This window comes from Ornithorhynchus anatinus, chromosome 18 (genome assembly GCF_004115215.2).
Source record: "Ornithorhynchus anatinus isolate Pmale09 chromosome 18, mOrnAna1.pri.v4, whole genome shotgun sequence".
Classification (NCBI taxonomy): Eukaryota; Metazoa; Chordata; class Mammalia; order Monotremata; family Ornithorhynchidae; genus Ornithorhynchus; species Ornithorhynchus anatinus.
This window is the reverse complement of record NC_041745.1, coordinates 11,596,875-11,612,638: the sequence shown is the minus strand read 5'-3', so window position 1 is coordinate 11,612,638 and position 15,764 is coordinate 11,596,875. Positions and strand designations below refer to the sequence as shown.

At 43.2% G+C, this 15,764-nt stretch overlaps 1 protein-coding gene across 1 annotated transcript in view; it reads left to right on the top strand.

Annotated features, from left to right (window-relative positions):
• The first annotated feature begins 10,787 nt into the window (after positions 1-10,787).
• LOC100082988 (cytochrome b-245 heavy chain) overlaps positions 10,788-15,764 on the top strand; it is a 31,614-nt gene continuing 26,637 nt past the window's right edge. Inside the window, exons 1-3 of the mRNA XM_001514025.5 lie at positions 10,788-10,881; positions 14,003-14,098; positions 15,418-15,528. Coding sequence (XP_001514075.1) covers positions 10,837-10,881; positions 14,003-14,098; positions 15,418-15,528 — 252 coding nt within the window. The 5' untranslated portion in view covers positions 10,788-10,836. The remainder of the gene's footprint in view (positions 10,882-14,002; positions 14,099-15,417; positions 15,529-15,764) is intronic.

Genomic DNA, 15,764 nt, shown 5'->3' with positions numbered 1-15,764 from the left:
AACAGACCGTTTCTATGGGTTATTCTTCAGGTCACTGAATCAGGGAGGTTTCACGCTGCCCAGGCCCATAGCAACGAAACCAAATTATTTAATTTTGTTTCTTTTTGCCATTCAGCTGGGGGTTTTGGAAAGCTTCCACTGTGGGATTTGAATTAAGGCAATTGAAGAAACTCTCTCTCCGTGAAGGTTGTTAAAGGGTCGTATTCAGTTGCCAAGAGAAATTGTGGAATCCCCTTCCTTAGGGTGTTTGAAGAAACGCATCCAGGTTAGTTTATGGTCTAGTCCCTTCTAGGATGTATTTCGGTGAGTGTATGTGTGTGTCCGGGAGGGGGACGGGGAGGAATTCAATAATCCCTTGAGGGACATTATGGGCCCTCAGCCTAGAAATTGAAGGCTTTTTTTTAGTATATGTTAAGTGCTTACTATGTATGAAGCCCTGTTCTAAGCGCCGGGGTAGATACAGGTGAATCAAGCCCAACACAGTCCCTGTCCCTCTGGGGCTCCCCTTCTAAGTAGGAGGGGGAACAGGTATTGAATCCCCATTTTGCCATTGAGGAGACAAAGGAGCAAAGTGACTTGCCCAAGGTCACACAGCAGGCAAATAGTAAAGCCGAGATTAGAACCCAGATCCTCTGGTTCTCGAGTCCGGGCTTTATCCTCTAGACCTTGCTGTGATTCCCTCATTGATCCATGTTAAAGAGTTATTTTCTCCTAAAATGTTTGGCACCCTGTCATCTTGAGGGTGTTTTTTTGTAAATCCCCCAAAGGGACAATTGTGGGATGTTTTATTTTTAATATTTGAAGGAAAGGTTTGTGTTTGGGCACAAGCTCAATGCAGTAACAGTTTATATTGTGGTTTGGATGAATTTCTAGGTTGAAATGACTGTGACAGAAATAGGGCAGGAATTTGGTTCTAATTCACTTTTACCCCATTTGAGTTTTTCAGTCCTGGACCCTCTTCTGTTGGTATGGAGAGACAGGGTATAGAGGAAAGTTCTCAATTGGCCAGAAAAATGGACAGGAGACGGTAATGAGAATGAGCCAGCCTGTCCTGACAAAGTAGGCATTCCAGAATTTGGGATTGAAGGATAACCTGAGGGCGTTCATCCATGGAATGCTGCTCTAGTAATAATATTTGCGGTCTTTAAGCGCTTACTATGGGCCGGGCACTGTGCTAAGCGCTGGGGTAGATACAAGGTTGGACACAGTCCCTGTCCCAAATGGAGCTCACAATCTTAATCTCCATTTCCCAGATGAGGAAACTAAGAGAAGCAAAGTAATTTGCGTAAGGTCACACAGCAAGCAGGTGGCAGAACTGGGATTAGAACCCAGGTCCTCTGACTCCCAGGCCCGGGCTCTTTCCACTAGGCCACACTGCTCTTTCAAGGAGACCCATCATCTCCTGCAACTTCACTCCCCAGCAAAGTGTGTGTTATCCAGAAATCTGACCTTTGGGAATTCTCTTCCACATCCGTTTCTTATGGGGTAGATAAACAAGACACACATCCTTTATACATTCAGGGAATATTGTGACAGTTTAGAGATTCCTTCAGAAGATGTTCTGTGCCATTTCCTATTTTTATACAGTTTTCTTGAGATGCAAGTGTAGATTTCTACACTTGTTTAATGCCTAACACGTGTTTAAAGATTGTTTCTCAGGTACTGTGCTCCTGGCTTTCAAATATTTATGAGTTTAGCAAGAGTGAGGATATCAAATCAGCAAAATCATTCTTTCCAGTTAAAAGCTAAAATTTTTCATTCTGTATTTTCTTCCTAAAGCTACATTGGCTTTAATGTGCAATATGCTTTTAAGTGGGCCAGAAAACGTATATTTATTTTGTACTAATTGTAAACTGAGCTATTGCACCTGAAAATGTATAATTATTTTGTATGAATTGTAAAGTAAATTGAGCTATTACACCTTATTTTCCATAGCTCACCTTATGAGACTTACACGTTCTTCCACCCAATAGCCCATTTTAAATATCCAGTTGTGATGATTTGCTTCAAACATAACACTCGGTCTTTCAAAACTCCCAGGTTCGGAAGCATATTTTGCCTTGATTTCAGGAAAAGAGAAATCACTGCTACTGCTAGCTGCTGATCTGTACAATTAAGCATCGTGAAGTGATGTTTCGTTTAATCTTGAATTCTGTCTTTGAGATCATAGCAGACAGACCCAATTCCCCTCCCTCCCCCTACCCTTCCCCCCAGTTACTGTATTTATTATAATTGGCCCACAAATTTGGTTATGGTCCATCAGTGGTATTTAGCACTTACTGTGTGCAGAGCACAGTGCTTGGCAAAGTACAAAACTACAGAGTTGGTAGATATGTTCCCTGCCCACAGTGAGTATTAAATATGAGTGGATCAGTTGTGTGAGTCATATAAGAAATAAGTCTAGCAATAAGGGGAGGAGGCAAAAAAGGAAAGGGAAAGGAAGAAGACGAGCTATTTAAGACCATAGCTCTTGCTTCTCTTACACTCTCTCCCAACGGTTACATACGACACTCCCTTCTCTTCCCCTGGTCCTTGGCAGTGTTAATAAATTAATTCCCCTTCCTCTTGCCTTGTGTTCGCACATCCCACCCCCTCTCCTCTTATGAACACAGCTATCAGTGTTTACAGCTCTGCAGTACAAAAAAGATTTTTAGTTTCACTTCAATAACCAGACTGGGGCGATTATGCGAGTAATTGTGGTTTAATCTATTTTCTAGATCACTTGCCTCAAACCTGCTTCAGTTCCAAGAAGCCAGAGTTCCCAAAGGAATAGGCTTGAATAGGCTCGGTGTTCTTGTAGAATTGGACTTGGATTCGAACCTCAGTTTTTGCTTCCAAGTGACCCCTCTGAGCGGATAGTTGGAAATCTGGTCGATTAGGATGGTCAGGATTAAATTCAGTTTGGGGGGCAATGTGTTCCATCGCTGTTTTTACCCTCGGTCTGAGAATTAAGGTTCTTTTGTATTTTGGGGATGAGGGAGAGGGATAATGGCAAGACACCTCTCAGGGACTCTGAAAATATGTCCTGGGTTCCTGTAACTAAAAGAAAGACTGGGGAAAAAATTTTCATCAGTTTGCATCATGTTTCGATAAAATGCACAGCAGAATGTTTTGATAAACAGTGCTGCTACTTAGAAGTCTGAAACCATCAAGCTTTCATTCGGTGTATTTTTTAACCTTTTCAACCACCCAATTCGGAGCTAGGCTTGAAAGCAAGTTGTCAAATAGAGCATCTCCTTGGAAACGACTTTATCCAATTTAAGTCATGATTATATTTGTATAGGTGCTGTGCTCCTCGTAAAGGAATTTGCCAGTTTTATCTTCTGAATCGTGCCTGAATCGTGCCGTGTACACATGCTTTTACTGGATATTCCTTTGCAGTCACTATGACTAATAAATGTTGATTGCGCTCTTCGGAATGGTTACAATTCCCCATGCTGTTTTTTTGCGTCGACTCCCATTTATTTCACTTGTTCTTTAAGTCCTTTTTTAGTCTGAAAGGCAGAAACCGGGACACAAGAAGGGAAGAGATTAACCAGGGAATACTGCAAGATGCAGCATGGCCTAGTGGAAGGAAACCAGACCCGGGAGTCAGAAGACCTGGGTTCTAATCCCAGCTCTGCCACCGCCTGCTGTGTGGCCTTGGGCAAGTCGCTTCACTTCTCTGGGCCGCAGTTCCTTCATTTGTAAAATGGCGATACAATTTCTGTTCTCCCTTGCCGGGAAGCAGCATGGCGTAGGGGATAGCTCACGGGCCTGGGAGTCGGAAGGTCTTGGCTCCTCCACTCATCTGCTGTGTGGCTTTGGGCAAGTCCCTTCCCTTCCCTGTGCCTCAGTTATCTCATCTGTAAAATGGGGGTTAAGACTGTGAGTTCCATGTGGGACAGGGATTGTGTCCAACCCGATTTGCCTGTATCCACCACAGCGCTTAGTACAGTGCCTGAAGCACTTAGCAAATACCATAATTATTATAATTTCTTTTATTCATTCAATAGTATTTATTGAGCGCTTACTATGTGCAGAGCACTGTACTAAGCGCTTGGAATGTACAAATCGGCAACAGTCCCTGCCCTTTGACGGGTTTACAGTCTAATCCCATGTAGGACAGGGATTGTGTCTGACCTGGTTATCTTGCATCTACCCTGAGGTTCGGTGTGTAGTAAGCTCTTAAAAAATACCACAATTATTATTACTTATTTGTTCAAACTGGCGCTCACTCTCCCCCTCCCCTGTGTTTTGCTGCCTAAATTGTGACTGTCTGAGTGATGGGTCCCAAACCGCAAACTCAATTAGCCAATTTCCTGAAGCCCAAATCCACTCTCTCACTTAACCGTCCGCATTAGTTAATAGTGTGCGAGGCACTGTGCTAAACACTGGGGTGGAACAGAGATAATCAAATTGGACACAGGCCATGTCCCCACTGTCTGGCCAGCAGGTGGCAGTGTTTATCAAGTCAAGTCCTAATGGAGGCAGCCGCACCCAGTCAGGAAGGTGATGGTTCATTCATTCAGTCGGATTTATTGAGCGCCTACTGTGTGCAAAGCACTGTACTAAGCGCTTAATGTTGGTATTTGTTAAGCGCTTACTATGTGCAGAGCACTGTTCTAAGCGCTGGGCTAGATACAGAATAATCAGGTTGTCCCCTGTGAGGCTCACAGTTAATCCCCATTTTACGGATTCGGTCACCGAGGCGCAGAGAAGCAGCGTGGCTCAGTGGAAAGAGCACGGGCTCTGGAGGCAGAGGTCATGGGTTCGAATCCCGGCTAGGCCACTGGTCAGCTGTGTGACTGTGGGCAAGTCACTTCTTGGTGCCTCAGTTCCCTCATCTGTAAAATGGGGATGAAGACTGTGTGCCCCACGTGGGACAACCTGATTCCCCTGTGTCTACCCCAGCGCTTAGAACAGTGCTCGGCACATAGGAAGCGCTTAACAAATACCAACATTATTAACATTATTAGAGAAGTGAAGTGACTTGCCCACAGTCACACAGCTGACAAGTGGCAGAGCAGGGAGTCGAACCCATGACCTCTGACTACGAAGCCCAGGTTCTTTCCACTGCTTCCCCTGGTGGTACTTGTTCAGTGCTTACTGTGTAGCACTGAGGTTAGATACAAGAAAATCAGATTGGACACATCATTCATTCATTCATTCAATAGTATTTATTGAGCGCTTACTATGTGCAGAGCACTGTACTAAGCGCTTGGGATGAACAAGTCGGCAACAGATAGAGACAGTCCCTGCCGTTTGACGGGCTTCTCACAGCCTACGTAGAGAAGCGTAGTGGAGAGAGGCCCGGCCTGGGAGTGAGAAGGACCTGGGTTCTAATGCCGGCTCCACCACTTGTCCGCTGTGTGACCTGGGCAAGTCACTTTGCTTCTCTGTGCATCAGTTTCCTCATTAAGGATTAAGACTGTGAGCCCCATATGGGACAGGGACTGTGTCCAACCTGATGGACCAAGGTCACACAGCAAGCATGAGGTATGGCGAGGATTAGAACCCAGGTTCTCTGATTCCCAGGCCTGTGCTCATTCCACTAATGATGTTGGATGTGCTGTGGTGCTGGATAAGGGCAGAATAATGATATACAAAAATGATTTGGGCAGCAGAGTGAATTATGGATTGAAGTAAGCGCTTTTGCTAGGTGCCAAGCACCGTTCTAAACGCTGGGGTTTTCAGGTTGGACTCAGCCCCCGTTGCACATGGGGCTCGCAGTCCTGGTACTGGCCAGTTGGTAGTGACTGACACCTGTCAAAGGGCGGGGACTGTCTCTATCTGTTACCAATTTGTACATTTCAAGCGCTTAGTACAGTGCTCTGCACATAGTAAGCGCTCAATAAATACTATTGAATGATCTTGTATCTGTTTAGTACAGTGCCTGGCATATAGAGAGCATTTATGAAATAGCATAAAAAATAGAGAGTAGGATTGAATCCCCATTTTGCCAGTGAGGAAACTGAGCAAAATGTTGCTATGATTCTTTGAAGTTTGGTCTAACGATAACACATCCATCTCACCCTGTTGCTGATGCGTCAACCTATTTCTAGGTGAGACGGTCACCGCGGAACCCGAGGTTTCAGATGGAACTAAGCCGAACTTTACGGGATAAATATGTGTTGAAAAGGCAATTCACACATCTGTTAATCTGAATCCTAAACCCTGCAGCAAAATATAAAGCAATCTGTTTTCCATCCACCTACTCACTCCTACAGAATTGGTTCACCTCACCAGTGAAAAGAACATTTACATCGAAGTGATTGCTGGTGAAATTTCTTCAAAAGAGCCACCCAAATCAGGCTCATAATAATGTTCCTAAAATGACAAAAAACAAACCCAATCTTTGTTAATAATGGTAATTATAATAATTGTAGTATTTTTTAAGCTCTTACTATGTGCCAGGCATGTTCCAAAAGAAAGCGTAGTTTGACTATTTTTCACCTTTGGTTGTCTCTGAAATTAGCAGATGAAATATTTTATCTCCAGGAGCTAGAATTCTATGTTTTGTTCATTGAATAACGTCAGCATGGCGTAGTGGATAGAGCATGGACCTGAGAGTCGGAAGGTCACTTCTCTGTGCCTCAGTTACCTCATCTGTAAAATGGGGCTTAAGACTGTGAGCCCCACGTGGGACAGGGACCGTGTCCAACCGGATTTGCTTTTATCCAGCCCAGTGCTTAGTACAGTGCCTGGTACCTAGTAGGCACTTAACAAATATCATCATCATTATTATTACTACAGTGCCTGGAACATAGTAAGCTCTTACCAAATACCATAATTATTATCAGGGCTCATTTGTTGTTAGTGATCACTGGAACGCTTCCTTTATTTCTTTTGAATGTACCTATTGCACATGTTCAGAATTCAGCAGAAACTTTGACAAATGTGTCGTGTCAAAAATAGACTTTCTCACCCCTTTTTGTAAGAGCCTGCAGCTGCTTCAGTGTTTTCAGGCCCCCTCCGACCCCCCCTCCCTGTAGTGAACTCCTAGCCTGGCCTTGTCTTCCTGGATTCTTTCACCTCTGTCTCAGGGCCTGCAATTCTTTCCCACAAAACAGAATTTCTCCTCCATTCCCTTGTCAATCAACCAATCAATCAGTGGTAGTTATTGAGCACTTACTATGTGCAGAGCACTGTATTAATCGCTTGGGGGAATATAGTACAACAGGGTTGGTAGACGTGTTACTTGCCCAAAGTGAGCTTACTGTCTAGAGGGCCTTGATGTTCAAGGCATTTAGTTATTATTAATGATAATATTATGTTATTGTTATTATTACATTATAATATAATTTAAATTATTGTTATTATTGTTAATTATATTACTAATAATAACAATAAGAGTGATGGTTCTTGTTAAGCATTTACTATGTGCCAAGCACTATTCAAGCACTAGCATAGAATACAAGGGAATAGAGTTGGAAACAGTCCCTATCCCACAAGGGGCTCACACTCAATCCCCAGATGAGAGAACCAAAGGCCAGAGAAGTAAAGTGACTTGCCCAAGGTCACACAGCAGACAAGTGGCAGAACTGGGATTAGAACCTTTTGACACCCAGTCCCATGTCCTATCCACTAAGCCACGCTGCTTCTATACTACTGCTTGACTAATACTGGTAGAGACCAGATCTTGTGGACCGAAGATTTCTGCGTCTCACAAAATTCCTTTTGAAGCTCGCAGATTGGTCGCTCACCAAAAGCAATTAAGGATAAAGAGAAGTGAGAGCCTGGAACAGCCGGTTCCTTAAACATGAAGCTTTCACTCATCTGTGCACCTGGAAGGTGAAGAAACAGGAAGTCATGACCCCGTGAGAATCAGCTGAACGACCCTTCAAACTTCTTAATGGTCAGGAAATGAGAGAACTCAGCCAGCAGAAGGGAAGAAGTTTGGAAAGAGCACTTGCTAGATCTTGAAATGCAGAAGGCTTGCTCTTTTTTTTTTTCCATTTTCCTCATTCATAGAAGTCTGAGCATTGGATATTTCTGAGATCTATCTGTGGCAAGACAGAAGTTAGCTTGTCAGTACTGGCTTGGTAAGACCATGTGAAGGCAGGAAAACGCAAAGATTCAGGTGTGTAACTGAGCTGATCATACCCAGGGAGGCAGGAAACCCATCCATAAATCTGGAAGGGCCAGCAGAGATATTTAAGCTTTGATCCCGTTAGATTGTAAACTCGTGGAGGGCAGGGGTTAGGATAGCTATATCTACTGTACTCTTCTATGTGCTTAATACAGTGCTGTGCACACACTAAGCGCTTAACAAATACCACTGTGGGGGCGGGGAGATAAACTGTGGTGTCGATGGTGTCCCGCTTCACAAATACAGCAGTTGCTGTTCCGTTCCCTGGCTTTCTGAATGTTGGGAATGAGATAACGCTCTGCACACAAAGCTTAATGAATACGAGTGAATGAAATAATGCACATGTCCATTTTGTAGGGCATTAGGGTTAGAGAGGCTATCTAATCCTAAATGAAAATCAGCATGGTCTAGTGGAAAGAACACAAGACTGGGAGTCAGAGGACCTGGGTTCTAATCCCAGATCTGCCACATACTGTTATGTGATCTTGGGCAAGTCACTTAAGACTTCTCCTCAGTTCTCTCATCTGCAAAATAGGGATTCAAAATCTGTTCTTCCCTCCTTCTTAGACTGTGAGCCCCGTGTGAAACGATGATTTTGTATTTACCCCAGTGCTTAGTATAGGCTTAGCATATAGTAAGCGCTTAACAAATACCAGAACTATTTTAATAAAGCATCAGTGTCTGAGCCCAGCTCTTAAAAAGTTGGCCTCAAAAACAGCAGGCAAGAGAGAAAGGGGGCAGTAATGGAAAAAATGTCTCGGTTTAGAGAGTCCCATTCGTGCAGTAATGAAAGAGTTAACATAGCAAGACAAAGGGGAAAAGAGGCCTAGAATTATCTGATAGTAAATAGCTTCCAGTAATAAAAAAAAGAGATGATTACTAGAGCTAAACAACTTACCTATTTGGAAAGGAAAGTAAAAGAGTGAAGTGACTATCTGGTTCATGGAGAAATGCCCGTTTGGGTAGGTATAAATTGGATCCACCTTAGAAATACCTACATAAATCCAGAGAATTTGCCAATTATGTAAAGTGTGAAATGGTGTTAAAATGCTCACTTCTGGATGAGGATGATAGTGCCCAGTAATTGTAGAACACCTACATAAATCCAGAGAAATGACCAGTTGTGTATAATATCATAGAGTGCTAAAAGGCATATTTCTGGTTGGGTTTGCTTATGTTCTCACGCGCGTTCTCTCCCTCTCTCTCTCCTAGTAATTGTTCTTTCCCAATTACTCTGTGCTGTATTCTGAATCCATCAAGAACTCCCTAAGTGCTATTGGTTGATTGATTGAAAATGAGTGTCCCTAGTGGAAAGAATACGGGCCTGAGAATCAGAGGGCTTGGGTTCTAATCTCAGCTCTGCCCCTTGCCCGCTGAGCCAACTCGGGTGACTTACTTAAACTTCTCTGTGCCTCAATTTCCTCAGCTGTAAAATGGGGATGAAATGCCAGTTCTCCCTGCCTTTTAGACCACATTTGGTCCAATTTGATTATCCTCTATCCAAGCCAGCTCCGAGTAAAGTGCTTGGCACATAGTAAGTACTTAAGTTCTTGATTAATATGTCTGCTTCTCCTTTATCTTTAGTGATGACACCGTTCAGGGCTAAGTTCTCATGCATGCATGTGAGGGAGCGTACGGAAGATTTGTCTTGTGAAACCTCTTCCTCTGGGCTTGGGTCTGGCAGACCAAGGCCACTGCACTGCACTTGGCTGATTTAAACAGACGGTGACCTAACGTTTCATGTCTGGACAGCCATTTCTAGATGAGATAATTGATTTATTGATATTAATAATATCTGTCTCCCACTCTAGGTTGTGCATTCGTCGTATACAGGGAACACGTCTCCCACTTACTGCACACAGGAAGCACTCAAAAATACCACTGATTGATTCTGTGGAGAAAGACGCAAAGAGGAAAAACACACTTTAGCTCCTCATAATCAGAATGAAGCGATGATTTCCTGAGAGGGATATTTTTTCACGTCTTAGAATGGGAGAAGGGAAAATGATGAACAAACTGAGTACATTCAGGCCATAAAGAATGCTCCTAGCCCCCACTGTTCTAATAATAATAATAATTGTGGTATTTGTTAAGCACTTACTATGTTCTAAGCACTGTATTAAACTCTGGAGTCGATGCAAGATAATCAGGTCAGACAGTCCCTGTTCCACACGGGGCTAAGAAGGAGGGAGAATGGGTATTTTGCCCCCATTTTACAATTGAGGAAACTGAGGCCTAGAGAAATGAAGTGCCTTGCCCAGGGACACACAGCGGACAAGTGGCAGAGCTGGGATTAGAAACCAGGCGTCCTAACTCCCAGGCCCGTGCTCTTTTAACTAGGCCACACTGCTGCTCTAAGAGAATATCACTCCCGGGATTTGCTTGGTAGAATGTTCAGCCCATCCAGCCCAGAAGGATGCTTAAAAAATACCAGTTATCGATAAATCGATTAAGTGGGCTAAGCCCACACCGCTAGATGGTTACTATACTGGTGATATTTATCTCAGTAAATTGCTTCGTTGCTCAAAATAAACTTTCCTTTCCACCTCTTTAGTACATGTCAGTCCTCTAAAATGAAAAGTCGCCGTGGTTGAAGATATTTAGAGTGTACATGAAAATAGTTCTTCATTGACTAATGGTTAGCTAATTTCTGATAATAAAAAAGGAAATAGATTGCACCAGGGTGGCTGTTTTCACTTCCCTATGTGAAGAAGAAACGTAGTGCAGAAGAAGAGACGGATTGAGTGTATTCACCTCGTGTAATCATGGGCAACTGGGTAGTGAACGAAGGAGTCTCCATCCTTGTCATCGTGAGTACCAGATGAAATATTTCACTTTGATGCATCTTTCCATTCAGGAGCCAAACCTGGGCAGTATTCTCGTTATTTCCAGAATCTGATATCGAATCGACTCAGAACTTCTATTTAATTCACTTTATAAGTCCTTTTTGCAGGTAATTCTCCAACCTGCTAGTCTCAGTCATTTCAGCCTGCTTTGAATTGTATCTACTTGAGTTGTATAGATAGTAGATTTTTCTCTGGGGGGGAAAAAAAGAAACTGATCTATGAAACGAAGTTGAAACTTTCCATCGGAGTTCTGCTCAGGATTTTCTCATTGTCTCCTCTTAGTAGTAGTAATAATAACAATAATGATAATAATAATTGTGGTATTTGTTTACACCAGCTCCATCGTTTGTCTGCTGTGTGACTGTGGGTAGGTCACTTCACTTCTCTGTGCCTCAGTTGCTTCATCTGTAAAATGGGGATTAAGACTGTGAGCCCACTGTGGGACAGGGGCTGTGTCTAACCCAATTACCTTGTATCTACCCCAGCGCTTAGTAAAATGACTGGCACATAGTAGGTGCTTAACCAATACCATAATTATTTCTTTTTTATTTGCTTACTAAGTGCCAGGTACTGTCCTGAGTGCTGGGGTAGGTACGAGCAAATCAGGAGGGACACAGTCCTACATGGGGCTCATAGACTTATAATCCTCATTTTACAGATGAAGTAACTGAGGCACAGAGAAGTGATTTGGCTTGCCAAAGGTCAAACAGCACACAAGTAGTGGAGCTGGGATTAGAACCCGGGACCTTCTGACTCCCAGACCCATATTCTATCCACTAGGCTCTGCTAATGCCAAACTGTTATTCCAGCCAAGAAGTTCTGCCTCTCTAGTTTAGATAATTCTAAATAGATCCCAAGTACGATAGCGCGCAGGGTAATGGAAGAGCTGAAGTGTCAAGCTACAATTCCCAAACTGAGTTCCTGCTTTGCCGGTAATGAGAAACCTGTAAGAAGTAGGATGTTTAAGAAACATGCCATTAGATTATAATCTCCTCCTGGGCAGGGAAACTATCTACCACGCTGTTATATTGTACTCTCCCATGGGTTTAGTACACTGCTTTGCACACAGTAGGTGCTCAATAATACCACTGACTGTAGATTGATCTACACACAGTAAGCGCTCAATCAATACGATCAATCGAGCTGTTGAGTCCTCAAGTCATCCTCTACATTCGAGAAGATGGGCATGAAAATCAGAGTACGGATATTTTATTCTGACAAGACCCATGGCTCGGATATTCCTTTCGGGTGTTTTACTGCTCAGGTTGGGTATTCTAATTATGCTTGATGACTAACTCATGTATTTTAGAACCAGGTTAACTTGTATCTACCCCAGGGCTTAAAACAGGGCTTGGCACATAGCACTTACCAAGTACCATTATTGTTATTATTTTTTTTAAATGGGTAACTGTGATTTACTTGGCATTTCTCTCCCAGAAGTTGGATTAAGATTGGATAAGTTAAATTAAATCAAGAGTGTGATGATGGTGAAGAAAGAGTCAGTGAAGTGATTGCTGGAGGAAAATTGAGGTTTCATTTACATATTCCAAAGTGTGCTAAACTCAGGGTAAGGTTTCTACTGCCAGCCGGGAGAGTTGTACCTCATACTTGAGAAGGGCAGCAGGATCTAGTGGAATGAGCACAGGCTTGGGTTCTAATCCTGACTCCACCATTTGTCTGCCGCCACATAGCCTTGGCAAAGTCACTTAACTTTGTGTCTCAGTTACTTCATCTGTAAAATGGAGATGAAATACCTGTTCTCCCTCCCCCTTAGACTGTGAGCCCCTGTGACTTGATTATTTTATATCTATGCCATTGCTTAATACGAATGCTTGCTATAGAGTAAGGACTTAAGAAAACACTCAATTGTCATCATTATTATTATTATTATATTGATATTCACTCCACCTTTTCCCTCCCTAGCACTTATGTATATATCCGGAATTTATTTTAATTACTGATTCCCCCACCGGACTGTAAACTCCTTATGGGCAGGGAATGTGTCTATCAACTCAGTTCTACTCTCCCAAGTGATTAGACAGAGCTCTGCACACAGTAAATGCTTCATAAATATCATTTATTGATTGACAGAGAGAATGGACAGTATCACAATCTGGTAAAAGCAACTAGATGAAGTAAGTCGTATTTATTGAGCGCTTACTGTGTGCGGAGCACTAAGTGCTTGGGAGAGTACAATGTAACAGTAAAACAGACACATTACCTGCCCAGGTCAGGGAGAGAATTATCCTCACAGAAATCTCAGTTATCCTGAGAAACAGCATGACCTAGTGCGTAGAGCATTTGCCTGGGAGTGACGGGGCCTGGTTCTAATCCCGACTCTGCCACCTGTTTGCTGTGTGGCACTGGGCAAGTCACTTCACTTCTCTGTGTCTCAGTTCCCTCATCTGTGAAATGGAAATTAAGACTGTGAGCCCCATGTGGGTCATGGACTGTGTCCAACGTGACTATCTTGTATCTACCCCAGAGATACACTACAGTGTCTGGTACATATCAGGCACTTAACAAGTACCATAAAAAAAGAAGACCAGAACCAGGGAAGCCTTATGGATATAAGTTAAAACTGGGGAGAATATTAGTATCAGTAGAGTATCTCGTCTATCTTGCCGCTGACCTCTCGCTCATGCCCTGCCTCTGGCCTGGATCGCCCTTCCTCTTCATATCTGACAGACAGTGACTCTTCCCTCCTTCAAAGCCTTATTGAAGGCACATCTCCAAGGGGCCTTCCCCGACTAAGCCCCCTTTTTCCTTTTCTTCAACTCCCTTCTGAGTCACCCTTTTATTCACTCCCCCCTTTCCAGCCTCAAATACTAATGTACATATCTGTAATTTATTTATTGATGTCAATATCTGTCTCCCACTCCAGACCGGAAACTCGTGGGAAGGGAATTTGTCTGTTCTACTGTTATTATTGTACTCTCCCCGGCGCTTACTACGGTGCCCTGCACACAGTAAGAGCTCAATAAATACTATTGACTGACTGAATGAGGTCTGGCTGCTGTGTAAAATACTTTGGAGAGGTGAAGATTTCTCTTGACCTGTAGGAATTTGCTTCTGTTTTTTGCAGCTGGTATGGCTGGGACTCAATGCCTTCCTCTTTGTGTGGTACTACCGTGTCTATGATGTTCCACCAAAATTCTTCTATACCCGCAAGCTTCTTGGAGTAAGTATAAAACAGTGGCCTCTATTGTATTCTCCCAAATACTTAGTACAGTGTTCTGAGCCTAGTGAGTGTTCAATAAATGCCACTGACTGATTCCCGTAGATTGTAAATTCACTGTGGACAGGGAACATATCTATCAACTCTGGTGTAGCGTGCTCTCCCAAGCACTTAGGACCGTGCTCTGGACACAGTAAGCACACAGTAAACGCTGCCGATTGATAGGTGGGTTGCTTCTTCTAGGGAAACAAGTGTGTAATTTGCAAAAGAGGCAAGAGTTGTTGACATTACTGATACTTTCAAAAGGGAGAATGCTAGACTCGGGACCACTGGGATGCCAGGATTCCACTGGATGGTGCTCGGGGGTTGACCAAGTCTAGCTCCCTCATGGGAATTTCCTTACTGGCTCTAACTACTCTAAGTGACTCCAAGCTGCTCTGCTCAGAGTAGCTGGGCAGGAATTAAGGAACTTCTGCCCCTCAAATCTTTCCCCTTCTTTCCTCCCCCCCGCTAACCCTACCATCTTACTGGGATTTCCTGGTTAAAATGTCCACTTTGGAAACTTCCTGGTTTAAAGAAAGTTACACAATATAGTTGAACCAAAGATGGTTATAAAATGTTGTCTTTGAGCATAAAAAAAAATATCTCATCAACATTTTCATAATCCAAGGGAGATTTTTCATGATGAGAGGAACATTTTACAAAGTGGGTTTTGTTGGGTTTTTTTTTTTCTGAAAACCAGTCCTTCCTTTTGGGAGTCTTCTGGGTTACCACACCCAAGAGAGCCCCTAGAGTAGTTTCAGTTCTGAAGGTTACAGCGGGGCTTTAGAAGCTTGGTTTGCATTTGAATTTCCTGATCTTTTCCTCGTGGCAAAATCATTCACATTTCTGCCTATCTGGCTTTTTGTGCTTCCTTAATTTGGAGGATGGGAGTTCAATGTGAACAGGGAGAGGGGATGAAGAGAAGACAAGGTTTTTTTGTTTTTGTTTTTCATTGAGTCAGTAGTTCTAGATCGTCAAACTAACGATTCAGGTTTTGAGGCTGTAAGCTCACTGAGGACAGGGGTCATGTCTACTTACTTCATTATACCCACCCTGCCCTAAGCGCTTAACGCAGTACTCTGCACACAGTAAGCGCCATTGAATCAACGATTGAAAACGTGCAGGTTTCATGACTACTTAAGGCTTCCGTGATCAGATCATTAGTCTTGCAGGCCAATAACAACAACAACAAAGAAAAAATTGAGGGCAAATGCATTTCCATAAGTACCTAATTTAGATGCTATGTGATTCATTCTGATTTTTGGTGTATTATATTCTAGTCCGCCCTGGCCCTTGCAAGAGCCCCTGCTGCCTGCCTGAATTTCAACTGTATGTTGATCCTCCTTCCCGTCTGTCGAAATCTGCTGTCCTTCCTCAGAGGATCGAGTGCGGTAAGATTAAGAAAGGCTTTATTCCCCTGCCCTCACATTCAGCATCTCCTTTAGCAGCCAAGGTAACATCTGAGTTCCTCAAATTTTAGAAGTTCACAATTGTCTACGTCCCTTCTCTGGAGGAAGCAAACCAGGGTTTCATCAGGATTGCAAAAGTGAGAATTCTACACCGGGTATCCGAGGCTAAAGTAATAATCGTGGCATTTGTTAAGCGTTTATTAGGTGCCAAGCACTGT